Source organism: Cynoglossus semilaevis, chromosome 11 (genome assembly GCF_000523025.1).
Source record: "Cynoglossus semilaevis isolate Cse_v1.0 chromosome 11, Cse_v1.0, whole genome shotgun sequence".
Classification (NCBI taxonomy): Eukaryota; Metazoa; Chordata; class Actinopteri; order Pleuronectiformes; family Cynoglossidae; genus Cynoglossus; species Cynoglossus semilaevis.
Genome location: NC_024317.1, coordinates 11,252,574 through 11,278,908, shown reverse-complemented (window position 1 = coordinate 11,278,908; position 26,335 = coordinate 11,252,574). Strand labels below are relative to the sequence as shown.

The 26,335-nt window shown below is 38.4% G+C and overlaps 4 protein-coding genes across 5 annotated transcripts; all 4 read left to right on the top strand.

Annotated features, from left to right (window-relative positions):
* The first annotated feature begins 1,336 nt into the window (after positions 1-1,336).
* On the top strand, positions 1,337-4,391 carry acot8 (acyl-CoA thioesterase 8). The gene is made up of 6 exons (XM_008320550.3): positions 1,337-1,717; positions 1,887-2,023; positions 2,146-2,371; positions 2,768-2,925; positions 3,166-3,357; positions 3,807-4,391. Exons 1-6 carry the CDS (start codon positions 1,551-1,553, stop codon positions 3,923-3,925), a joined length of 999 nt encoding a protein of 332 aa, XP_008318772.1. The 5' UTR covers positions 1,337-1,550; the 3' UTR covers positions 3,926-4,391.
* A 500-nt stretch (positions 4,392-4,891) lies between these two features.
* Positions 4,892-9,665, top strand: ift52 (intraflagellar transport 52 homolog (Chlamydomonas)). Of its 2 annotated transcripts, none has more exons than XM_008320552.3 (15): positions 4,892-5,305; positions 5,467-5,513; positions 5,733-5,897; positions 5,977-6,064; positions 6,535-6,664; positions 6,760-6,835; positions 7,103-7,174; positions 7,266-7,392; positions 7,500-7,583; positions 7,991-8,059; positions 8,163-8,317; positions 8,400-8,487; positions 8,565-8,673; positions 9,157-9,302; positions 9,380-9,665. In XM_008320552.3, the coding sequence occupies exons 3-15, from the start codon at positions 5,779-5,781 to the stop codon at positions 9,422-9,424; spliced, it is 1,308 nt and encodes a 435-aa protein (XP_008318774.1). In that variant the 5' UTR covers positions 4,892-5,305; positions 5,467-5,513; positions 5,733-5,778; the 3' UTR covers positions 9,425-9,665. The 2 variants fall into 2 exon arrangements, with proteins under 2 accessions (XP_008318774.1, XP_016891831.1); XM_017036342.2 differs by having other exon boundaries at positions 4,895-5,305; positions 5,814-5,897.
* A 1,368-nt stretch (positions 9,666-11,033) lies between these two features.
* On the top strand, positions 11,034-18,061 carry mybl2b (v-myb avian myeloblastosis viral oncogene homolog-like 2b). Its single transcript, XM_008320553.3, has 15 exons — positions 11,034-11,333; positions 12,248-12,344; positions 12,569-12,640; positions 12,720-12,812; positions 12,974-13,194; positions 13,500-13,632; positions 13,940-13,999; positions 14,310-14,519; positions 14,632-14,904; positions 14,989-15,131; positions 15,285-15,384; positions 15,474-15,581; positions 16,470-16,577; positions 16,670-16,801; positions 17,108-18,061. Exons 1-15 carry the CDS (start codon positions 11,314-11,316, stop codon positions 17,234-17,236), a joined length of 1,899 nt encoding a protein of 632 aa, XP_008318775.1. The 5' UTR covers positions 11,034-11,313; the 3' UTR covers positions 17,237-18,061.
* Positions 18,062-18,799: 738 nt separating this feature from the next.
* On the top strand, positions 18,800-25,919 carry rpn2 (ribophorin II). The gene is given in 18 exon segments (XM_025060244.1): positions 18,800-18,918; positions 19,193-19,383; positions 19,669-19,764; positions 20,135-20,310; positions 20,395-20,470; positions 20,689-20,696; positions 20,698-20,821; positions 20,911-21,087; positions 21,179-21,297; positions 21,473-21,578; positions 22,082-22,173; positions 22,255-22,369; positions 22,495-22,689; positions 23,189-23,275; positions 23,359-23,454; positions 23,945-24,020; positions 24,536-24,665; positions 25,617-25,919. Coding segments are annotated over 18 exon segments (1,929 nt in total). The 5' UTR covers positions 18,800-18,905; the 3' UTR covers positions 25,669-25,919.
* Positions 25,920-26,335: the final 416 nt, after the last annotated feature.

Below are 26,335 nucleotides of genomic sequence, written 5' to 3'. Positions count from 1 at the left end.
GGTGCCGCTTCTTGTGCTGCTGACGACGATGATGATGATGATGATGGTGGTGGTGGTGGTGGTGGTGGCGATGAAGCATTTGGGGGAAATCCATTACGTCCTGCGCAGCATCATAACCACCCGCAGAACATCTGAAAAAACTCATGGCTCATTTTCCTGGTTGGTGGTGTCCTCCCCTTTAAAGGCTTCAGTGAGTGCAGTTCTAATGACTCGATCCCGGAGTTGACAAGAATTCATCATATCAATATTAATACAAACCCCATCCGGTAATTTGGTTCAAATAAATGTCAGGGTTAGACATGCACAGTGCTGTGTTTTCAGACATCCTCCTTTGAAATGGTCAGATTTACTGACATCATCATCAATCATGCTGACACAATTTGCCCTATTATCATTTTCCTAACCACAGGATAAGTCCAGCTGTGTTGGACTGTCTGTCATTCATGATGAATGTCCTCACAAACCTCTGACCACAAGAGCCACATGTTCTCTATTAGATAAAAACTACACCTACGTATATCAGTAGACAATGTCATCCAAGAACATGTATGTTTGTTCAATGATGACTGCGCTGTGAGGTGGAGTGGACTGATCAGAAACATACAGTTCACCATGTGCTGTGTTGTAAGGTATTGATCACTGGGTGATTCTTTCATTAAAGCTTGGGTTTAATTTAGTGTTTGACTCCGTGGAACTCTTCATTAGTTTCACAGTTTAGTCTACACTCCAGGATAATGAGAGGGATGTAATGACAGCTTAAAGAAAAAAGAACAGAGCATGAGCTGCCCCCAGAGACATCACCAGACTTTTGCTGATATTACATCATCACAGCTTTTTAAGGAATGTCTATAAGGGCAGTGTTTTTATAATGCCCATTTCATCCCCTGTGGTACTGAGGACAGTGTTTAGGTTTTATACAAATATGGTGAATTTAACACATTTATTAAAGATGTAACTGAATTTGGTTATTTTTAATTTAATGAGTTAAAGTCAGGTATATTTTGATTAATGGTAGTTAGCCCTGATACTAAAACATGGTGTGCTGGCATTTCATTTTTTTATTTTTGAAAATAGCCACAGATCAAAAAAAGATCAGAATAGCTATAAGATAGAACAATAAAAAGTAAGTCATGAAATTAAAAAGTAGTTAGATTGAAATAATCCAATGAACAAACTCAAAGTTATGAAAATGTCTTAATAATAATAAATAATAATCCAAAGAACAAACTCAAAGTTATGAAAATGTCTTATAGTTGGAAGAAGCACAAACCTTCAAAACAAACACAAGACACCACATATATAAAACATGTTGAAACAGTTACAATAAGTGAAAATTGCTTAAATTACCTAACTGTAAGTCAACTAGCCAAAGTGAAATATGACAAAAATAGGATTTAACTGCCTCTGAAAGGCTCATTGAATATGCTCAGACATATTAATCAGACATATCATATGAACCTGTATTGTTTACACTCCGGTCCAGTAGGTGGCAATAATTGAATAGCACGAGACTGTCGTGATAAGACAAGGCAGAGATATTGTAAACAAAAATGGCCGACACCAGAGCCACAGATGAAACGAGCGATAACACAGGAGGTAATCATTCCTCAGGGGATGGAAACCCAGAGAGTCGTGAAGTGGAGAAGATACGGGATTTGAAAAGCGTCCTGGTGACTAGCGTTTTAAATCTAGAGGAGCTCGACGTCAACCTGTACAGGTACGTTTTAATTATGCGACGTTATCTTGTACAGGTATGTTGAACATTTTCTACTACACCGAGAACATAATGTGTTCAGAACTCTACTGTAAAAGCACCATTTTATGGTGTGAAATCGTTTTTAATTGGACACTGGTGTGTGAAGGGTTTTTAACTTGTTTTTTCACAGAGGGACACATCACTGGGTGCCCCGCTCTCGTCGGTTGTTTGGTGGGCAGATAGTTGGTCAGGCTCTTGTGGCTGCAGCAAAGTCTGTTGGTGATGACGTCTATGTTCACTCTCTGCACTGCTATTTTGTACGAGCAGGTTAGATGAACTCTCTTCAGTCTTGATAGATTATTAAGAGGGAATTTTCTCTTAAACCAAATATGTAGCAAATTTTTAAATAAATGATCTATGACCTGGCAACTTGATTTTTTCTTTTTAAGGAGATCCTACGGTTGCCGTTCTGTACCAAGTGGACCACATTAGAGATGGTCGAAGTTTCATGGTACGCTCTGTTCGAGCCATCCAGCATGGGCAGCCCATACTGATCTGCCAAGCGTCCTTCCACAAACTGCAGCCAAGTCCACTGCAGCACCAGTTCACCATGCCGATGGTGCCTCCTCCTGAGGATCTCCTCACTGAAGAGCAGCTCATTCACCTTTACCTCACGTAAAATACAACTTTTCTGTCTTTGTTATCAACAAAAGGATACAAACAACACAGTACTGCATTCAACACTTAACTCAAGAATGGTTCCGCTCTCACAAAACACACAAAAACTAATTGTCAAATACAGTATTAGTCCTTCCTAATTCATTGACACCTCAATGCTCGTAGGTCATGAACTTTAGCAGTTTGTTTATGAACCATAGATATTTCTCCTGCGTCCATCATTGATTTGACAGTGGTATCTGTCAGAAACATCAAGAGCCAATGCTATGATCGACAGAGAAACATTATTGTTTTGAGCTTATGAAAAGAAACTGGATGGTTTCTGTTGTTTATTTTCTTGATTAATCCGTTTAATCTAGACAATGACAACTATCTGTATTTTTTGCTTTCCAGTAAACCAAATGTCCCAGAGAAATTAAGACAGTTTCTTAACCAGCGTTTGGCCAATGAGGTCCCCATCGAGATTAAGCCAATCCAGCCTCAGCCGTCTTTGAGACGTCCTGCCACTGAGCCAAGGAAGCTGTTTTGGGTGCGAGCCCAAGGACACATAGGTAATAGGAGCTCACCTTTGTATTAAAGATTTTTGAGAGGTCTGATTTGATCATAGGAAATAGATGGCTGGAGCAAAACCAAAAAATAATCGTTTATATATATATATAATATAATTAATTACATATGCCCTGACAATTCATACATAAAACATAACATGTTTTCTTACCAGTAGTGAAAGTAAATGCTAATTTGAATGCATATAAAACACTAAGAGCTGGCTCTTGGTTGTGTGTATGCAGGTGAAGGCAACATGAAGCTGCACTGCTGTGTAGCTGCATATATATCAGACTATGCCTTTCTGGACACCGCAATGCTGAGTTTAGCAGATTACAAAGCCAAATTCTTTGCCTCTCTGGACCACTCCATGTGGTTCCACACCACATTCCGCAGTGACGAGTGGATGCTCTATGAGTGCGAAAGCCCCTGGGCAGGTAGGTGTCCATCACTTCTGCAGTGGTGAGTAACGAGTATGTAACTCTGCAAAATAGAATGTTATTGTAGCACATTAATTATACAAAAGAGTAAAATATAAAAATACGTACAGTTGGTTTGAGGTACTAGATTAGTGGTAGGTGCACAAATTCTAGTGCTGGTGGTACTACCCTTTGTTCTCTCCAACGAGATGTGAATGAGAGGTGAAACACCTCCTGAAAAAAAAAGCCAGTCCAGTTGCTCTGGATTTAAATACTTTAGATAAAATGACCAGGATGCCTGAGAACCTACACAGGTGGTTAACATCTAAGCTAGGCTGATGCTAACAGTAAATTGATTTAAACATATAATCCCATCAATATAAATTGTGATAAAAACAAAATCAGACCAGAGTAGGTGATAAAATGGAAACAAATCTGTATAAACTGCTTTATGTCGTGTCCTACAGCGAACAGCAGAGGACTGGTTCAAGGACGCATGTGGAGAAGGGACGGGGTGCTCGCTGTCTCCTGTTCCCAGGAGGGCGTCTTCAGAGTTCAACCTGTTAATCACAGAAACAAACTATAATCACATTTCCAATGTTTTATATTTTTAATTTATTTGTAATTGTGATTACATGTAATATCATTGACATGATTAATTTTGTTTTATTTTTACTCCCTTATATCATGGGTCACAGCAGTGGTTAATACCATGTGGAGTATTACAGTACACAGGGTTAGGTTTAATGTTGAATGCCTTTCATGACATAACCCTTCCTGATATTCAGGAGATGGGCGGAGAAGGAGGGTAAAATCTAGAACTTGTACATGTCCTTTAACTGGCACTTTAACTGTGTGATGTAGAAACATAAGAACAACATGATGTAAGTGTAATATATGTTTAATCTAAAAATTCATTCAAATCTAAAAATAAGATTTGAATGAGACCGCTAGTCTTTAAACAGCAGCAAAAAATACTTACACAAGATCCTGTCTATTCAAAACTGTTGCAGGAATCAATTTCACACATAATAAAGCTTTGAATCCATAAAGTGTTCTGTTGAATGTTTTGATTTTTCTTTCATACATATGGAGTTTGTTAAATGTGGACCATACATGTAAAGGATGAACAGTACCACATACATGTGCATATGGGAAATGTGTGCTGATCAACAAGTGTGGTTTGCTTTTCAGTAATAGTACTAGTTTGATGTCCCACAATAAGGGGAAATTCACAGTGTGAGTCTTTGCAACCCACACAGGCTGCTACACGAGAGGCGCCATTAATTATGTGGCTCCTCTGGGGCTAAAAGCACTCACATTTGTTTCAACACATCTATTTGTCTCCACGGCTAAACAGTGTTAGTTGATCGTGCTCTGGCCCCTTTTCATTGAATTTCACTTACGTCAAGTATGACTACACGAGTACAGAAACTGTAGATTAGACCATATTAGTCATTTTAAATGTTTTCAATCTATGACTGTGATCATAACAAAAAAAAAAACAAAAAAAAAATCACCCGCTTAATCGGAAGAATTATGGGTGCATACAAAACAGGAATGGGGTGTGAATAGTGCAAAGATATCCAAAAGTACCAGAACAAAGGATGAGCACGAAAAAAAAAATCCAATAACGCTACAAACAAATATTAAGAACAAAGTTCACGATACTAGTGAAGCACTCAGTGCCGCGCAGTATTATTCTGTCAAAAAGAACAGTCCTGCAACAGGAATTCCCTGTGAGGTTGTTCCCTTCAGTCGTGGAGACACCTCCCAGAACATACTGAGGAACATACTCTGCTCAGAACATCTAGTGGAACATAAAATCCAAAGAACACACACTTCACGGTGGCACGTGGCGTTGGTGTGTAATACAATTATATTAAACTCTGCCTCAGAAATCGGAAATCCTGTGGCGTTAGGAAGAACACAACACCAACTCTCGGATTGCGTCTGGTTGCTATGGGTAAGGGCCCTTGGTTACCGCGTTCTCCCACAATACTACATACAGCTAGCTCAAGCATCACGACACGCTAATAGTTTATGTTTAAACATAGTGTGACGTTCACCAAGGAACTCTACGCAGGAACTGACAATGACCATTTTGTTATGTCGTTTGTTTTGTAGGAAAATAGACTGATAGGAGGACAGCGGCTAACGGGTCCCGATGAAAGGTAAAGGCGACAGCTAAGCTAAACGGCTAATCGAACTACCCTGTGTTTACCATGTTGTTTTATACAGTAATGTTTGTCCAGTGAAGTAGAACATTTTAACAACAACAGAGTAACAAGTCTCATTTTTATCATAGCTAAATAAAAACTAACGTATATTTATTGACTTCTGTTACCATTGTATGTATGTACAGGTAATTCTGAGTTCAAACCTCTTTGTAGGTATCTGGATGCGAAACATTAAGTGTGGTTGTATTTAACATAAAACATGGAGAGGGAAAATTCGAACTTGGTCATTTTCAGTGCGTCAAAACGGGAACTTTTTACCTCCAACAATGGTTACAAGTCGATGCAGAAGAAACTACGCGCTCAATGGAAAGTCTTAAGGTAAGGTAACCGTTTGCTGTGCTTGTGTCCATGGCTTTTCAATCTTTTCTAAATACAAATTAAACCGTATCTTTAACAGCATGAAAGAGGAGCTCTCTGTAGAGAAGCTGAAAAGTGTCAAGTTGTGGATCACTGCAGGACCGAGGGAGAAGTTTACAGCATCAGAGGTGACCTGTGCACACAATACCACATTTTTACACCTCATAAATAAATATATACCGGTCAATTCAGGTTCTTTAGTTTTCCTAAGGTTTTATAAAGACAATGTACTTAAGTTTAAGTTTAAGTTTAGTTTCCTCTAATGTGCTGCCGGGTTAAATGCAGTGAATATTTGTACCGTTTTCTAGCATTATTCCAAAATTATATTTGAAAACAAATACAAACTGTGTATAAGATGTTTTTAAAACAGATTAATTTGCCATGATGACATTGAAAACACATTATTCCTAATAAAACAAAACAAAGGTCAGTTTTGTTGTTGTTTAACAGCAGTTTTCCATGATAACTACATTCATTTATTGTAAACTGTGTCCTGTGCAGCCCTCAACCTAACAAACCAAATGGTTCAGAGGAAGTGACAAGCTGTACCTGCTAGTTTTCACAGGCTTCTGTTGTTGACACTTCCTTGTCATCTCAGCTTGAGGTCCTGAAGCACTACCTGGATGGAGGAGGAAACATACTGGTCATGCTGGGTGAAGGAGGGGAAAACAAGTATGACACCAACATCAACTTTCTCCTGGAGGAGTTTGGGATAATGGTTAACAATGGTGTGTTATGAAACAGCAGAAATCAGAGTGTGTGTGTTTAGCATCTGCTGTTACAAAACACTGATTAGTGTCTTTTCTCTCCATCATTCCTGCAGATGCTGTTGTGAGGAATGTCTACTACAAATACTTTCATCCGAAAGAGGCCCTGGTGTCAAATGGTGTACTCAACAGGTTTGTTGGTGCTGCACTTCTAACAGACCACAATTTAGTTTGCGTCTTGCTTTTTCTGCCAACTTTTTTTTATAGTTTTTTGCCATATTTATTTAAAGAAAAGACAGGGTTTGAAATTGAAACATCAGTGTATTGACAACTCAAAGGTCTAGTTTACTTTTTGTTTTTTTAAAGAAAATCATCAGATTGACCTGTTAATATAATGTTTTATTTTTTTTCTAAACTTTAAATTTGTTTCCATTCACTTTCTACCTCTGTGTTGTCCAGAGAAATCAGCCGTGCTGCAGGCAAAGTGGTTACAGGGATCATTGAGGATGAAAACATTGGAAACAACGCACAGTAAGACATTCCATTCAAGTATAATATTTAGTCCTTGCTGAGGGTGTGGTTACTGAAAATCATATTTTGTGTGTGTGTGTGTGTGTTACAGAGCTTTGACATTTGTGTATCCCTATGGTGCCACACTGGGTGTTATGAAACCTGCAGTGGCCGTGCTGTCCACCGGCTCCGTCTGTTTCCCCCTCAACAGGCCGGTCTTGGCCTTCTATCAGGGAAAGGTCAGAAGTTCATTTAGTCTTCATGTCCATTCTCACCACTTGTGTGACATATCATTGATGACATTTTGTGAGATGCTGCTAAAACACAACCTTTTTATCAAACCTAGGAGTCTGGTAAACTTGCAGTGCTGGGTTCCTGCCACATGTTTAGTGACCAATACATAGACAAAGAGGAGAACAGTAAAATCATGGTAAGTCCTTTAAGCAATTAAATATAATTTGATATAAATACGCTATACTGTGAGTAACCACAAAAAAGCCATAGAATGAGAATATACTGTACATACACGGCCACTTCTTTATATACATTTAACTTTACTTTTAACTCACTGTGTGATTGGACCTCAGAACAATGATAAGGTAGATATTATAGGTGCAACAAGATTTAATTTAAGTAAATAAATAAAGACAAGTTAAGTAACAGTAAATAATGATACAGGTACAATGGCTATTGACTTGGGTTTTCTGAGTTTGTAAATGTATGTTTGGGTGTGTGATTGTTCATTTTTTAAGCAGCCCCAAGTTTAAAAACTGTGAACTATCCCTTTATTGTATTGTGCACTTCTGATTCAGAGAAAATCTCTCTCTCCCTCTTCAGGATGTGGTGCTGCAGTGGCTTATGTCAGAAACCATTCAACTGAACCAGATCGATGCAGAAGACCCAGAAGTGAGTATATACGCACAGCTGTGTGTGTGTGTGTGGGGGGGACATCATTATGAGAACCTGATGAACTGACATCCATCTGTTGTTGTTGTTTTCCCACCTGTAGATCACAGATTACACCATGTTACCAGACACGGGGTGTTTGTCGGAGCAGCTGAGAGTGTGTTTGCAGGAGGGCGATGAAAACCCCAGAGATTTCACCTCTCTTTTTGACATGTCCTTGTTCAATTTCTCAACTGACACTTTACCCCATGTCATCAGGTGACAACACAACACTGTGTTCAACAGTTATGTTTAAAACAATTATCGATCAATTGTAAAACTAAAGAAAACGTCTCTGCAGTGCTTACAAACAGCTGAATGTCAAAGATGAGCCACTACAGCTGATCACTCCACAGCTGGAGACCCCGCTGCCTCAGCTCCAGCCTGCTGTAAGGCTCAGTTCTACAGTACAGGTACAGCAGTAGTTTAGTGCTTTAGTAAGCAGCTACTTTGTGTTTCCTTCTAGGTTTTTCCACCAGCTTTAAGTGATTTACCGCCACCCATGCTGGATCTGTTTGATCTGGATGAAGCCTTCTCCTCAGAGGAAGTGCGTCTGGCACAACTCACTAATAAATGTAAGCTCTTTTATATTGGTTTTCTTTTTTTAATCCAGATATCTGTTGGTTTTTATGAAGGTGTTGATCTTTCACCAGGGTTTGGAAATTAAATGTTGTGGCATTTGTTTTCCCTCAATAAAGTTGCCACATTGATAAGATATGGCAACATCACAACGGTTGCTAAAATCTGTAGAAGTCACTCAAATTTAGAAGCAAAACATTTCTTTGTAATATGACTTTGTTTTACTCAGATTCAAATATTACCTTCAAAAAAAAAATCAAACCCAGGTTTGTGCTGCAGCTTGAAATCTTTTCAGACAATTGATTTTACTTGAATGCTTTTATATTTAATAACATTTATATTTGTATAGTAGTTTGTATTTTGATGCAAAGTTGAAGACATTTAAATGATCAGATCTTGCATACATTTTTTTACACATACTTATGTAACAATCAGTGGCAGTTTTACTTCAGTTTCTGATCTGCGCTTCTTTTCATCAGGTACGGACGATGATCTTGAATTTTATGTGCGAAAATGTGGCGAAATCTTTGGTGTGACTCCAAAGCTAGACAAAGATCAGCGAGATGCCAAACACATTCTGGAACACATTTTCTTTCAGGTTGTGGAGTTCAAGAAACTCAATCAGGTATGGATTACTGTTGAATCTTAGTAAAACAAATGCAGTGATTTGTATCTGAAACAAAACGTTTTTTCTTTTTGCAGGAGCATAACATTGACGTTGAAGCACAAGCTTTTCCTGCTGTGTAAAAGATCTCACTTACATGAAGTATATTTTAGTGAAAGGACTCTTTGTATTTAATTATGAACATTTATTTGTAAAAACTGAACAAACTTTATTTATATCATTATTGTAGACAGACAGCAGAAGTTTCTACTTACAAATCTGTTATTCAGGGGGAAAAAAAAGGTCCTCCAGTTGTGGATATTATACAGAGTTATATTTTATATTGAAGAAAAGCTTCTAAAATCGATATCATGCAGACTTGGTACCGGTTGGTTTAAATGTGCCACCATCATGGAGAAAGTTGTACGGATTGAGGCTTTGGACTCCATGTGGACTCCAGAACGCTGGAATCCACGTTGAGCTTGGGACTGTTCTCAGATTTAATCAGCGACACGTCCCACGACATTGGAGTTTGATTGATATCACCAAAGGACTGGTCAAAGCAAGCTGGCTTTTTCTGCTTTGGGAGGAACATGTAGGGAGTGGAAGACTTGATCTGCAGAGGAACTGCCAGGTGACAACTATCTTTCTCTGGGATGTTTAGTTTGCTCACTGAAGTTGCTTGAGAAGGTGAAGCTGCATCTGACGACAGGCAGAAGAAAGCTAGGTTCCTGGTTTCGGATCCGTCTCCGGCCGTCTCGTTGGATGCCTTGGATGTAGAAAGTTGATCCAGCGACAGTGCAGACAGCATACTTTGTTGTCCAAAAACAGGCTTGTCCAGCTCAGATGGAGATGAACACTCAAAGCTCTTCATACCTAAATAATAATATTAAGTGATTGTCTTTTTTAAAGAAATAATTGAGTCATTGCTCTGCAGAAAATATAAAACACTTTCTTACCAGCAATCAAAGGTGTCTCCATTTTTTTTTCCCATGAGCCTTTGAGTGTGACCTAAATTCCAGGTGCATCTTAAAGAGTTGACCAGGCTGGTTAATTAACTCAGCTGGTGAATGAGCAGGTCATCATTCTGAAGGAGGTGAGAACAATCATATGTATTATCAGGGATTCATATAACTTTATATTCATGTATTATTCTTGATATACATGTATAAGATATACACTTAAAAGATGAAATATTTAATGCCTTGGTTCTAAGAATGAAAATATACAGAATTAGATCACATTTCCCATAAAAGAAACAGATCATACAATTTTCATAAATACAGAACAATTTAAGTAAATATAGCAAATGTATTGTTTTTTGACTTAACAACATCATGCAATGTTTACTATTTCATAATTAGATAATATTTAGACATTTTAAATTAGCCTTAATATGCTTTTAAAACCCATCAACAGTAATTATAGCGGATGTTTCCTTTACAAAAATAATCATAAAGCAAAGCAGAACACCCATTCATAGAGAGTGTGATTGTAAACGAGTAATATAGTTGATGTCAAATAGCACTTGTTAAAGCATTGTGGTCAAGCTTTGTAAAACCTTTTTGTTTTTTATTTTATCCTTTATTTTGTGTAATTTAGGCTTGCTTTTATTAGTTGCGTTAACAAATAGTCGACAGGAATTGTCATTTTAATGTATTTTAAAGTTAAAGCATCATCGCCAACGCCCTTACGTTGTACTTTATTTTGAAAAGACTCATCGGAAGTAGGCCGGTGACGATAATGCGCACCTTTCTTGCGCACTAACGTCACTGCTAGTTTCCTGCGACGGAGAAGAGCGCGAGATAGAAATTCAGGAGCGCGCAGGGAGATCGCGGTAGCTGTACGAGTCGAGCCGTATGCAAGTTAAATACATCAACAACAGCAGCAGTACCCGGGCTCAGTTCGCGCTGCTGGACAAAATATATCGAATCAGGCAAAATAATCAAAAACCCGTGTAAATACTGCACATGACGTTTAACGGCAGCTGGACTTTTCAGCGTCAAACCGTCAACAACGGAAACAGAGGGAAATGTCCTGGTGGCCGCGCGGGTGAGACAATCCAAAATTTATGAACCTAATTTACTAAATAAATCACCTTATTAATTGAACGATGTATTTAATTATAACATGTGCAAATACGAATATGTGGACATATTGTATCTATATATATTTAAAGGCTTTCACCATGTCTTTACTCGTGAGTACTTCACGGACGCACCCTTTTTAACTTATTCTCTGTCAATAGATTTAGGTCATTCACATTAAATCGATGACAGGCTCAACTTACGTGTGATATATTTTATTTTATATAGAGACAAGGCTTAGGTAATTTTCTAACACGAAAGTCCAGTCGTCCTCGCCACACCACTCAAAGGGCGGGCCAATGGTCAGTTTCTGTACGTGTTTGTCGCCACAGACCGTGATACATTCACAGTTTGTGGGAAAATGTTCATGAGAACTCTATATTTTTAATAACACACTGCACACAATAAAAACATTTTTAACTCAGTTTAAAATGAAAAAGCTCACAGAGAATCGCCACTAGTTGGTTCCATTGCTTTATTTTAATAACAAACTATTTTTTTCTACACTTTGGTCTAGTGTACAATGATGTCCCAGTGCATTCGTTTTTGTGAATCACACGAGATCTTTTTAGATTTAATGCTCTATAGTCCGTAACATATGCTTTAACCATCTTTACACAGTTAACTTTAGCGGTGTTGGATCCTGTGACCCTCTGTGTTACTTTAATGATAGTGTTGTTTCAGTTTTATGTCTCTTACCTTTTTCAAACAAAGGCAATATATCAATATGCATGTAGGCTTCTTGTTTTACTTCATTAGACATAATGTTTTTATACAAAGGCTGCGTTGTCTTTGTAGTATTTTGAGAAATTACCTGTAAAGATCTTTTAAGGTATTTGCATCTTCTTATTGACTTTAACAGTGCAAATATTTTTTTAGGGAGGATGCAGAGGACACCTTGCTACAAGACACTGATTCTGATGTAGCTGAGCAAAGAGACACTGGAAGAGTTAAGGTGAAATGGACACAAGAAGAGGTGAGTGTCCCGACTTGTCCATACCCATAGTTCTGCGTGTTGTCTTTCTCTGTCCCTGACAAAGAATATAGTAGTTTGAATTCCGGACAGGGGAAGACCATGGTGAAATGATGGTGTTATTGGTCCTCCTTTAGAGGACGAATATCGCCCCAGATTTTGATTTTGTTTGATGTTTAAGAAGTACAGTTCTTGATTGCTAAACATCAGGTCTTGTTTATTCACAGGATGACAAGCTTAAAGATTTGGTTCAAAAACTGGGACCCACAGACTGGAAACTTATCGCCAGTCACATACCAGTCAGTGTGATCTCCTCTTGGCATTTTACCAAAAACCATTGTGTTCTGCTGCATCTGACCCCTGTTTTATTTTGCTTAGAATCACACAGAAAATCAGTGTCAGCACCGCTGGTTAAAGGTGTTGGATCCAGAGTTGGTCAAAGGTCCTTGGACTAAAGAGGAGGATGAGAGGGTAGGTAGTCGTCGTACAGGGTTAAATGTTATACATAGAATCAAACCCTCACCCGCGTATAAAACAACACATATTACCACCCTACGTAGTAACCTTGACTTACGTTGGGATTCCATTCCTACATAATTTGAATAATTTTGTTATACCTTCATCCTACGTAGGTTATAGAACTTGTGAATCGCTATGGTAACAAGCAGTGGGCCACTGTGGCCAAGCATCTGAAAGGAAGACTGGGGAAGCAGTGCAGAGAGCGCTGGCACAACCACCTCAATCCCAATGTGAAGAAGTCGTCGTGGACTGCTGAGGAAGATCTCATCATCTACAAAGCTCACCGTCTGCTTGGAAACCGTTGGGCTGAGATCGCTAAGCTGCTCCCTGGAAGGTAGACTCTCATTGTTGCTTTAGTTGGTTAGCTCATGGTTTTTACATCTATCCAGAACAGACAATATGATGATGAAATGAAGGTTGAAATTGAGCTGTATTATAATAAATTGACTCAATTTACCTAATAGTTTGCAAAAAAATGTAGATTCATGAATCCAAAATAATGTTTTGAATGGTTGATAAAACTCTACAAGTGCCTGTATAAAAAGCAGTTTGTACAAGTTTTTAAAAAATGGAGTGTAGCCTGGAAAAGCTGCACAAACTCTTATTTGCCTTTTTAATACACTGTCCTCTTTCCCACAGAACTGACAACGCAGTAAAGAACCACTGGAATTCCACCATTAAGCGCAAGTTGGAGATGGGCTTCTATGCAGGGGAGGATTTTAAACCAGAGGAGCTGGAGGAGATGTTGGCCCGTGTTGACAGATGTGTTCAGGTGATTCATATTATTGACTGGGCTGATTAAAAATGTAACATCCTACATTTGTGAACTACATAGGTACTAAAGGGTCAACATTAGAATGGCTGAAAGTGTGAAACCCCCATGTGTGGTCGCCTGAAGTGTCTAGTAACAACGCAGTATAACAAGCATGATCAAAAACTAATTCTAGAAAAGGAAAGTCAAAATGGGGTCACAAGCCAGAAAAAGTATAAAAAACAAAACTCGAGAGCTATTTTGAGTTAGAAATAATGTGGAAAATGACTAAAATATATTTTTATATCTAAATTTTCTCATTGCACAGGTGCCAAACAGTTCACAGGATGAAGCAGACCAAGACCCAGAGGATACAACCCAGTCTTCTGTAAGTGTTCAGTTGCAGTGATTTTTAAAGGAGGCAAACTGGATGAGGGAATGGCGTTTCATGTGTCCACTTCGCTAATGGGATATTAAGAAATCTGCTTCAATAAAAAGACTAATTGTAGGAATGTAACACATCTTCTACTACAAGATCTTATTAAAAATGTCAGCCATGAGAGGTGGAGGCTTTCTTGCCAAACACTAACCAGTTGCTATAAGCACATTATTTACAAATTAGCATATAATAGTATGTTTTAATACTCCTCTAGTCAAATGACCTCTCATCATAATCTTTGTCATACGTTCACCTGCAGATGTCGGATATCGTCGCCTCAAACCCTGTTGAATCACACCGCAGAGGAGCCGAACCGTCAAAGTGCTGCCTCCTCAAAGAATCTTCAGACATTAAGACTGAAACAGACAGTTCAGGAGAATTGTCCAGCTGCAGCTGGGGGGTGGACAACTCTGGCTTCCTGTCCCCTGCTGGCTCAGGACTGAAGGAGGTTTTAGACATGGTTGAAGGGGTAAGTTTAGTTTGGTTTAATCTGCCTACTCCAGTCTGTACTATTGATGTAAATATGTTGGGAGTTGTGTTTACGTGTTGCCTCACAGGTAAAACCTATCCTTCCTTTTCAGGACCTGGACGGCTGGTGCAATCTCGCAGCCTTTGACCTTCCTGAGGAAAATCCCAGCCCTGAGCGCCACCAGTTTCGTCTCGAGGGAAATGCTTTGCAGGAGTTGAGCAGAGGCAGCAAAGGGGAACTCATCCCCATTTCTTCGGGAGGGTTGACCCCGCCTTCCATACTGACCCGTCGAAGCCGGAGATGTACTGCCCTGTCTCCTGACGCTAATAAGTCCATGACCCCAAAGAGTACTCCTGTGAAAATCCTGCCCTTTTCTCCGTCTCAGGTATGTCTTTTTATTTGAGACCGTGTACTGTGACATTGTACCTTGTTTCAGTTGAAGCGCTGAGCTAACCCTGGGTTTTTTCAGTTTCTCAACATGTGGACCAAACAGGACACTCACGACCTGGAGAACCCGTCCTTAACGTCCACTCCTGTATGCAGCCAGAAGGTCATTGTCACCACACCGCTACAGCGAGAAAAGACGCCCCTGATTCAGAAGGAAAACTCTGTGTACGTATGCCATGTTTATTTAGATTAACTGTAGGGATGTAACACATCTTTTCGTACACGATATTGCAATATCTAGAACTCTTTCCTCTCCTTCAAACTTACTCTGTCTTATCTCTGTCTCCCTGCACTATGTCCGTGTGGTTCACATTTTAGATTTGTTACTCCCAATCACAAGTCGGAGTTCTGCCTGACTCCAAGAACACCTACACCGTTCAAAAATGCCATGGAGAAGTTCGGGCCTCTTCTTCCTCTGGTCAGTGTCTGATTTTTATTCATTTATTTTTAAAAACAGATTATTTTTATTACATTACTTTAATAATACTTTCTGTGTTGCTTTCTTAGCCCCAGACTCCGAACCTGGAGGAGGACATAAATGAGGTTATCCTAAAAGATGCTGGAATCAACTTGGTTACTGTAAACTCAACACCTGAGCAACAACGTAAAACAGGGGTAACTACTAATATTTGCTGTACTTGTATGCATCCAATTGGAAGATATTTCCCACATGAAAATGCATTGTAGTATAGATTTAAACGTGGAGAGCCATTTGAAATACTCTGGTAGCCAGAGGATGTATTTATGAAGTGAATAGACTAAAGTCGGTGGTATATATCGCACACCTGATACACCACCCTAATCCATTGGCATTTTTAAAATTATTTTTAAGAATGTCATCTTTCATTAATGTTTTACGTTTGTTGAACTGTTCCTTTTACTCCTACAATGTTTGTTTGTTCTACAAATTCACACCTCCCTGCACAAGCAGTACACTGAAAGACCTCCATTATTGCTTAACAAGTATCTATGAAGTAACAGCCTGCTGTGAAAACTCCTGTTGAAGGAGTCCCAACACCCACAAAGTTATTTGTCTACGCTGTCAAAGAATGCTTAAAAGTTGTTGTTAAACAGGCTTTTGTATTTGTGACTTAAAAAACATAATCAAATAAACCGTACTACAACTAAACACTTAACAAAGACTTGATGATATAACTTGATAAAAGCCAAGAAATGGCCTTAACTCATTTTAGTTTTAGTTTAAGCTTTTGAAATGATAAAATTGATTTCTCACCCTTATTAACTTACCGCCATCTTTTATATAATTGATAATTTAGTCTTGGATTGCATTTGGGTCGACACGAAAAAATACTGTCAATTCAAAAGAAGCACCTGGATTTACTGGAGCCCAAAAAACTTTAATGTAAGTTGGTCAACATCATTGCAAGCAGGGCGATGATTTAGTCTGTTATTTTACGTATATAAACATCCTCATCCTCCACGTTGTTAAGTAGTAGTATGACTGATGCCTCGTACTCAGATCGCTCTTGTTTTCATTACCAGCATCGTCCTCCTATGAGGAAAGTGCGGAAATCGTTGGCACTGGATGTCATGGACTGCCACGTGTCAAAGCGTAAATCACGCAAGACCGAAATGAAACACAACATCAAGGTAAACTAAAAAATAAAGTTGTTAAACTTTATTATGTCTGTCTGGCTTTTTGATTTGTTCTAATTTTGCTCTGCTGTTATTTTTGGCAACAGGAAGAAAATGTGATGGTTCCTCTGAACTCCTCATCATTTTGCAGTAAACGCCATGACAGTATTTTAGATCAGGGCTTCCTTCTGGGACCAAGTGACAGTGCTGTACTTCCCAGCACAGCACATCCACTTCCTGTGAGTATAATATTGAAGTTGTTCAGATCCATAAACAACTGCCAACAAATGTCATTTTCGCCTTCATCCATTACCATCCATTCACCTACTTTTATCTCATCTCATTTATTTAAAATAAGGTACAATCAAGGTTAATCATGACAAACACCTGGCTGACATTTGTTCAGTCTCCTGAATTGCTGCTCTTTTTTTGAGACTGTTATGTACAAAACTGGTCCTTTTTTAAAGAAATAATATAATTGTCGTAGAAGGAGAACTGTTCCCCCTATTTATTCTGATTCTACCATATGTTTTCTTCTCTTCTAGATGTCTAAGGAGTGGGAGACGGTTGTTTGTGGACAAACTAAAGACCAGCTCATAATGACAGAGAAAGCCAGACGCTACCTTCGCTCTTTGAATTCCCGTGCACCCAACCGAGCTTTGATCCTGTCCTAAGACTCTTAATCCACCATTATGTTTCACATGCACTGTGCAGTGTCGCTTTTGATGTCTGTAGCCACCATTTTAATACTAAATACAAAAGCCTCATAAAGACAATTAAAACCAGAGGGCAAGTAGTTCTGTCAATGGTTTTGCAAAACAAGTTTTTAATTCTCACGCTTGTGGGTTCAAACAAAGTTTGAAGTAAAACTCTGTTGTTGGAAAAGAACGAGTACAATTTGAAAATGAAAGAAATCAAGGCTGTATATCTTTGGTTCCTGAATAGACATGGTTGTACGATGCATAATGAGTCTGTAGGTTAACAGTTTTAAAGGTGCTCAGAATCTTAACTCTCAGGTTTGAACGTCATGTCTAGAATTGTATAATAATACATTGTATATTGGATTGTGATGTAAATTCATTCAAGTCTATTGATAAAACATTTAGATAGAGAACTCTCTTAACGGTGAAACTAGTTGTATGGCGCTTTGTTTAGCATACATTAAGATTTATAATGTACTGTATATTATCAGTAGCCCAGTCATGGTTTGAGAGTTTCAGAGTGAATTAAGCAAAACTTGTTCAAACATCAAATTAACCTTGTTCTTACTGAGAGATTAAGAAATGTACAGAGAAGATTAACAGATACTCTTAGGAATATGATTTTTAATGCATATTCATCAATTTATAAACAGTGATATAGTTGGTGCATGTTAGCTGTATCCACCTTTGATGGCAATAGTTAATATTACGTGACACTGTACATACTAAGTATTGTGTGTTTTTACACCATACAATACTTTGTCGAATGTTATAAAATAAATCTTATTTGCATTATAATTTTGGTCTTTTATTTTTATTAATGAAATAAAAGAAATGTGTATTCATTCATTCTGAAAAGGTATTTTCAGATTTATTTTCAATTTATTTGTATGCAAGTAATGAGTGATGGTTTGTCTATTCAACACTAACAGGCCGAACAATGAAATACTCTTGGCAGCAAATGGGCATAAAACTAAAAAGAGCCTGAGCTTTTGGACATATGTACAGTATATCTTCCTTCAGTTTATCAGTCTTATGTTCAACTAAATTGACTCATACCAAGTCATAAAAATTGAAAGATTATTATATTTCATTACATATACATTTTGTGGCATTTTTGTCTGGTGATGTATTGTGGAATTTATGTAAAATATCTTTCCTGGCTCAAAACACTGGCTTAATTTATCACAAAAGTGTAACTTTATATAGAGTGTGCTTTCTGACTTATCAGTCCAGCTTTGTCTCCTACAATACATTAGCTGATAAGCAGCTATAGTCTACAGCAAAAACAGGCAAAATATCATTTACATTTTTAATTTGGAAACAAATGTACAATTCTGTGAACCGACGCCTGACATGCACCTTTTGTGGAGTCAGAAAAAATATTACTTAGAAAAAAATATATACTACAATAAACAGTAAAAATATTTTCTTTCTTAGCTTTACTTTCAAAAATATAATCCACTGACATGTGGACGGTTTGTGACAATTAAAGATAGTTTGTTTCACGGATGTATAACACGTCCATGATTTTGATATGGTATTGTAACCAAACCCGGATATGACGTAATGGTGACAGGTCGCTCTCTGAGACATCGGAAGTAATCGTCCGTTTCGGTGACGCTGCATAAGACTGCAAGACATGGACCGGTCTAGTGAGTACATTCAAATGTTAATCAATAAAAACATACATTTTTATGCTTTATTAGTTGAAGGCGCGTTATATGCGCAGCGATTTAAGTGTCATTGTTAACCTAGCACAAAAAATTGCTCACTAAAATAAGCTATTTCCTGTTAACGTCTGCTGGCTCGTCTGTTAGCACTCACTAAGCCTGCGTTATCTCATTGAATGCAAAGTCGCCGATAGTGATGGTTTTTCTTCTTCTTTTTCATGTGCTAACGGTTGACTTATCGCCACTACCTCCACAGGGCTGTTGGGGACTCTTCTCCTGACTCTGGCCCTCGCCGGAGCACAGGCACTCACACCTTCACACCACCTATGTCTGGCTGATGTGGCCCGGCTACAGAATTTCCTCAGCCAGCAATTCACTGACCTGGAATCTGCCTACTACTCTGTTGTTGGTCTGAGTAAGCTTGGAACTACTGTTCCCGACCAGGATGTAAGAAATACTAATTCAATTCGCAAAGTTGACTACAAATAGCAGCTATGTGCATTTTCAGAAAATAACTTCATTTCTGGCAGTAGATGTTCCAACAAAAATGTATTGTTTCAAGTTCAGTAAGAAGCAGTATTTTTTACATCGACTTTTAACTTGAATATCTAAACCCTAATAAAACTTCCAACTCATGACTTAAATGCCTTTTTTTAATTTGAAGCCAATTATGCCTGTTTCAGTTCTGTTTTAGACACTAATGCCATTTTTTCTATATTTCTGTGTCTATAGGAGGTATGTCAGTTTGTCAAGGCTTATCTGGATCCAACGAGTGTAGAATCTCTATTTTTTGCTGCAGAGACCAGTCAAGCAATTTCAGGATGTGAGGTAAGAAATAATATCATGACAAGTAAACTCATCACACTCTTTTTAAAAAAAAAAATTGGTTACTGTATCTAAGGAATCTAGTTCCATTAAAGGGTTTTAATGTCTTTTTAGCATTTATTCCAATGCTAATTAAAAGGTTTTTACTGTGACTTCACTTTGAAAATCCAGAGGACCTTTTTTTTTCATTTCATTACTCACCTTTATGTTCTTGTATATCTGATTGTCTTGAATTTATGTAATATTTAAACAGTCAGCTGATTGTAGGAGGTAAAATGTTAAAGTAATATTTTTAAAATATAAAATAATCATTTTAATGTAATGGGACTTCATACCTTGCTCGATTAATCTGAGATTTGTATTTTCTTCATAGATCCCTGTGTCCAATGAAACTCGTGACATTTTGCTGGCAGCAGTCAGTGAAGATTCCACCATGAGCCAGATTCACCAAGCTGTGAGCGCCCTTAGCTCTCTCGGACTCCCTGTGGCTTCTCAGGAGGTAGTAGGTGCCCTGGCGGCTCGCATCAACAAAGAGGACAACGTCATGGCGTAGGTTTTGGTTACATTGGACTGTGAGTGCTTAATGATGAATTATTATTAAATAATCTCAAACCTGTAACCTTTTTTTTACAGCATCACGTTGGCTCTACAAACAGCAGCTCGTCTCTCTCAGCACGCAGAGATTGGAGGAATACTTGAAGAAATTGAGGTAAGTTTAATTTACTTCCAGAAGGTGGTGCTGTTATACAGTTTTTAAAATAAAAGCAATGTAGCGCTCTTAAAGGTTTGACTAGTGTCATAGTTTAAGTTTCAATACTTTTAAGTTAATTGTATCAATGACATTAAAGATATCTTTTGAAAGTGCAAATTAAACATTTTCACTAGTTAAATTTAGTTTAAGTGATACTTTTTTTTTTTTTCTTTCAGGACCTGACCTCGTTTGGATGACCTCGGTGGTCTTTACCTCCAGTTTGAAGAAGGACTTGAGGCCACTGCAATGTTTGTGACTGCTGCCTACTCTCTGTCAGATCATGTAGAGATTGAGCCCCCACTTAAGGAGGTACGACATCACCTAAGTGTTACATACATCATTTGTAAAAATACGCACTATTCTTTATGTGAAATTAATGCAACATGGTGTCTCTACAGGACCAAGTCATTCAGCTGGTGAACTCCATCTTCAGCAAAAAATCCTGGGACTCTTTGTCTGAGGCCTTCAGTGTAGCAAGTGCCGCTGCCGCTCTATCCACCAACCGCTTCCACGTGCCGGTCATTGTTACTGCTCAGGGTCCAGCGACTGTGTCTCACAGTCAGCCAACCCTGCAGGTGAAGAACATCATAGAGAATCCTAACACTATGTCATATCTCTCTGTGATTGTAAGGATCTGTAGTGAACTGTTTTTTTTTTCATTAACAGCTCCTGGTTACTGATGTCTTATCTCAGCCTTTGACGACAGCTAATGTGCTGGTAGAATCTGCAACTGCTGTGGCTTCCAAGAGTGTCATTCTGAGCCAAGCACCATTCACACTTAATGAGTACGTTACTATTCAACAGATCCAACTACCAGCGTGTATCCATTACTTAATTTGTGTAATTCATAGTCATTGTCTGGAATGTGAGCGACTTTTACCTACCATACAAGGTGTTATCTTTCTTTTCAAAAGCACTTTAATGTTGACTTTCCTTGTGTTTCTCTTTCTTACTTTTCAGCGGAGTCTTTGAATTAAACTTCATGTCCAGCCAGCCTGCAAGTGGATATTACCAGTTTTCCATTGCAGTGACTGGTGACACCCGGCTGGTAGCTAATCACGTTGAGGTAACTTTTCAAAGTATTTTAACATTTTATCATAGGCAAATGTCAATTGACATTTAAAAGCTAATCACAAATACAATGTGTACATATATATACATATGTATAGGCTTAAAATCCTAGTGGGAATAAAGTCACTACTAGGTGTACAAGCGGAACAGTCAGGCCTTTGCTGCTGTATTTTATATCAGCCTTGCAGGGAAATACCTTTTTTGGTGCTAAATAATGTGCACAACCAATATATTCGCTTCCTCACTCAAACGAATTGTTTCTTAGTGAGACTGGATGATATCAACTCTATGTTTCCATCGTCTGATTCATCCTAAAAATGCACTAAACACTTGTAAAGAAGCAGTAGTGGAGCAGTAGAAGTAATGTCTTAATGTGACATTCATGTGAATTTTCTGATTTGTAAAAACAAATACAAAAAACGTGACGTTAAACAAGTGAAGTTACTCACATTGACTTCTGGCCATTCTAACTCCTGAGGTGAATGTGTCTCCTTCTAGCTTAAAGTAAAGGTGTCCACTGAGGTGGCCATCACCAACATGGACCTCTCTGTGGTTGACAAGGACCAGAGCATTGGTACAAAGACCAACAGGTCAGAGAAGAAGATGTTTAATAGATGTACCACAATACCAACCAATGTGTAATTCCACTGTAATATTGTTTCCTCCCACAGAGTGGATTATCCTTCCAAGGCCAAGAGTCAATTCACTGCAGACAGCCACCAGAACTTTGCCATGTCCTTCCAGCTGGTTGACATCAACACTGGAGTGGAGCTTACTCCTCACCAGGTGTGTAACCCCAGGACGACGTAGTTATTTTTATGATCATGCTGCCATTGATATCTAATGATGTCATTAAAAAAAGTTTGGCTAAAACACAACTCCTGCCTCACAATTTTCCTTGTCTGTCACAGACCTTCGTCAGACTGCACAACCAGAAAACTGGCCAAGAGGTTGTGTTCGTGGCTGAGCCCGACAGCAAGAATCTCTACAAGTTTGAGTTGGACACAGCTGAGCGAAAATCTGAGTTTGATTCCATCTCTGGTACCTACTCCCTTTACCTCATTGTTGGAGATGCCACCTTGGAAAACCCCATTTTATGGAATGTGGTGAGTAAAAACAGAAACAAACTTTGAAACGTTTTTTATTTACATGATGTGGATTTTCTGGCCACTGACAAATCAAAATGATTCACCTTTCAGGCCACAGAAATCATGAATCACAAGACCGGTATATTTAAATCTAAAGCGCTTGATACTTTTGAGTTAGAGATAAGTACTGTATTTTCCAGACTACAAGTCACACTTTTTTTTCATCCTTTGGCAGAATTTACAACGTATACTCAGGTGCGGCTTATAAGTAATTTGTGAAAAATATAATAAAACTTTGTGATGTCCCAATGGGGTCACAAGCCAAAAAAGGTTAGATACCACTGTGCTACGAGGATCAGAGCAGAAACAATGCCACAACATTACTAGTAAAGTAGAGGAAGTTTCCATTAGGAGACATGTTCTCTCCAGAAACGTATTAGTTCCTAGTTCCTTTTCCTTTAAACCACCATAAGAAGACAACACTCAACTCTGAAGTTAATCTGTTATCCCTTTAAAGGCTGATGTCAATCTGAAGTTTTTGGATGAAGAAGCTCCTGCTACTATTCAACCCAAGACCCTCTATGTACCAAAACCAGAGATTCAGGTAATGTTGAAAAAAAACCCCCAGAGCTTTGATCCACTCCAGGCTCCTGTGCAGCTGTCAAACCTTCTACCTTCTCTTTGCAGCACTCATTCAGAGAACCAGAAAAGAAACCTCCCACATTTGTCTCCAACGCCTTCACTGCATTGGTCCTGTCACCCATTCTGCTCCTGCTCATCATAGTAAGAATGAACAGTTTTTTAAAATGTGATGTTTACTTCTTTTTTTTTTTTAACGTCATACGAACTACGTATGAACCACCATCTAATTAAAGAATACCTGACAAAAAAAATCTAATTACATCATTGTTATTATTCATACCTCTTGTAAACCTAGCCTTCAACCTCATTGTTGGTGATGTTGTTGTGGACACAGTGGTCTCTCTTCCCTTTCCCAGAAAAAAAACAAAAACTCTTCACACGCAGTGAATGAGGCTCCAGTTCAGCATCAATACCATTCATGTATCACTGTGAAATCACAAAGGCTGTGGAATATGTGGTCGCTCGCATCAGTGTCGCTGAGTAATAGTTATTGTTATAGAAGATCAGTCAATTGTACGAACAGTGCTCCATTTGATTAAACAAGCTGTAAACACTTTTCCACCTCTTTTGTTTGTTGCTCTCAAAGAGAATGAGAATCACGTTGTTGTTGTTGTTGTTCTTTCCTCTTCAGTGGTTGAAGCTGGGAGCAAACATTTCCAACATCAGCTTCTCCCCCAGCACCATTCTGTTCCATGTTGGACATGCAGGTTAGACCACTTACACTTTAATGTGGTGTTTGGTTATTTCACTGCTCTGTCACGGTTGTTATTTAACACGACGAGTGACGAGTACTTGATACATGTCATGTAATGCTGTGGGTTTGCATCAAAAAGATTTTAAATTTGAATAATTTAATTTAATATTTGAGCATAGAGACATGTTTTTCTTGATTTTTGAGAGTCTGAGGGAAAGTCAGCAGCTGTGGCTGTGACTCACATTATGGAGACAATTACAGCACTTGTCAAGTACTTGACCCACAATTACTGGCATTTGCATCAAAATGAATTTGCAAGAACTCATGCTACAACATGTAGCATTTTAGCTATAATTGTTTTTTTTAATTTTCACAGTCATTGTGAAAGTGACTCATTTATTATTATTATTGTTTAGTCATTTTATTAATTAATTTTGAAAAATAGTAAATTTTATGAAAAAAATTCACTTGCTGTAACTACTACCCTTTCTTTATTTCTGTCGTGAATACAATCCTTTCTCGTTCCAGCCCTCCTAGGCCTGATGTACGTCTACTGGACCCACCTCAACATGTTCCAGACCTTGAAGTACCTGGCAATTATTGGTGGCATAACTTTTCTAGCCGGAAACCGCATGCTGGCCCAGAAAGCAGTGAAAAGGTTGGTACACCTGTTGATGTTAAGTGTCTTTTATCCCTCGGAGTGGTCTCCTTTGAGGCCTCTCGGTGTAGTTCTCTCAAGGAGAAGTGGCTGTTCCATATCTGTAGCTCCTTCATTTGGTCCCCAGAGGATGAGCTTAGTGCCAGGCTCTGAGAAGCAAAGAGGTGTTGTGCCTACTTAAACCTGAAGCAAGAAGTTTTATAATATGAAACTTGAGTGGGAAATGTCTTCATGCCATTAATGTGTGCAGCCTCCACAGGCCAGTTTGAGTCATAAAAGCTCAATAAGACGGTTGGTAATTATTTGCTCTTCATCATTAAGATGGGCTGTTAAAAAAGTTAGTTCTTAGTGTTTGAAGTGTGGTTAAGTGAGGGTATTACGTAGCTGCAGAGATTCCCTCCTCACGACACCTGCTGAGTTTTAATTGCTGACTGACTCGACTGATGTCCTCATTAAATGCATGTTCTTCTTAGTTTCGTCCCAAAGTCCAAAGTGCAGGTGTGAACTAGAGTTTCCAGTTGGAAAAGACTGTTAGAGAGCAACATGTAGCAACAAATTAGCACATTGTACTTCCATTAGCCAAGAGTTAATCGTTTTATCAATTACTCACTTTACAATTTAAATTATCACCACCTTTATACCTTTTTTAATTTTGCATAAGTGCAATTCATTTTGACCCATTACAACAAGTAATTGAATTAATTGCAATTAAAATGTTAATCATTGCCCATCCCTATTACATATACTGTATATACACTTTTCTATCTACAACACTGATTCTGTGACAGCACCTCGACCACACAAGTCCATGACTTAAGGGCAAAAATGTTGTTAGTGATGTTGTCAAAGTTATCTTTGAGCCAGGACTACTTTTTTCTTTTCTCTTCTGCTCAACTCTGTCTCTTTTAACCCCTCAGTTTACTCCTTACTGTCTCTTTACTCCTCTTTCAGGATTGCTGCAGAGCAGAGTAGTAGGTTGGCAAAGTATAGGAGCCTGCGATAAGGCCCCCCTCCCCCATATTTATAACAAACGAGTTGATCTTGCATCCAGGCTGAAGTAAGGGCGTCTCTGTAGCCTGTAAAATCCACAGTGCATTTTCATAGTAGCTAGCAGTGGCATGGCTGCGTGGTTTCTGTTCACTCATTCAAATGTCCCAGTCTTCACATGTATGTGTCGCTCTGAGCTCTCCCCTGGTTTGCCCCTTCACCCACTTCACTGTGATCTAACATCCATCGTGGTTCTGGTACCGTCACCTGTGAGACTTACGTTGTGTGTTGTTGACCCACAGCTATGTTCAGATTGCCAGACTGAGATTGCATGTTTTTCTTTTTCTTTTTCTTTTTCTTTTTCTTTTTCTTTTTCTTTTTCTTTTTCTTTTTCTTTTTCTTTTTCTTTTTCTTTTTCTTTTTCTTTTTCTTTTTCTTTTTCTTTTTCTTTTTCTTTTTCTTTTTCTTTTTCTTTTTCTTTTTCTTTTTCTTTTTTTTTAAACCAGTGTCTTTAACAGTGCAGTCCTAATTTACTGGTGTGTCCATTTGTGCAGTGTTTTATTTCCTATTTTAATCTTCCCAGATGATCAAACACAATTATTAAATCCCCCTACAGGTTTCCAACAGTAATTTCATCTTTAGTTGTGTTAACTAGCAAATTGTCAAATGAGGGAAAAGTGGAC

Coding starts and splice junctions, on each gene's coding strand:
- acot8 (XM_008320550.3), top strand. CDS start 1,551: ATGGCCGACACCAGAGCCACAGATGAAACGAGCGATAACACAGGAGGT. Junction 1,718..1,886: donor CTCGACGTCAACCTGTACAG/GTACGTTTTAAT, acceptor GTTTTTTCACAG/AGGGACACATCACTGGGTGC. Junction 2,024..2,145: donor CTGCTATTTTGTACGAGCAG/GTTAGATGAACT, acceptor TTTCTTTTTAAG/GAGATCCTACGGTTGCCGTT.
- ift52 (XM_008320552.3), top strand. CDS start 5,779: ATGGAGAGGGAAAATTCGAACTTGGTCATTTTCAGTGCGTCAAAACGG. Junction 6,065..6,534: donor AGAAGTTTACAGCATCAGAG/GTGACCTGTGCA, acceptor TTGTCATCTCAG/CTTGAGGTCCTGAAGCACTA. Junction 6,836..7,102: donor TCAAATGGTGTACTCAACAG/GTTTGTTGGTGC, acceptor TGTGTTGTCCAG/AGAAATCAGCCGTGCTGCAG.
- mybl2b (XM_008320553.3), top strand. CDS start 11,314: ATGTCCTGGTGGCCGCGCGG. Junction 14,905..14,988: donor TGCCCTTTTCTCCGTCTCAG/GTATGTCTTTTT, acceptor GGGTTTTTTCAG/TTTCTCAACATGTGGACCAA. Junction 16,578..16,669: donor AAATGAAACACAACATCAAG/GTAAACTAAAAA, acceptor TTTTGGCAACAG/GAAGAAAATGTGATGGTTCC.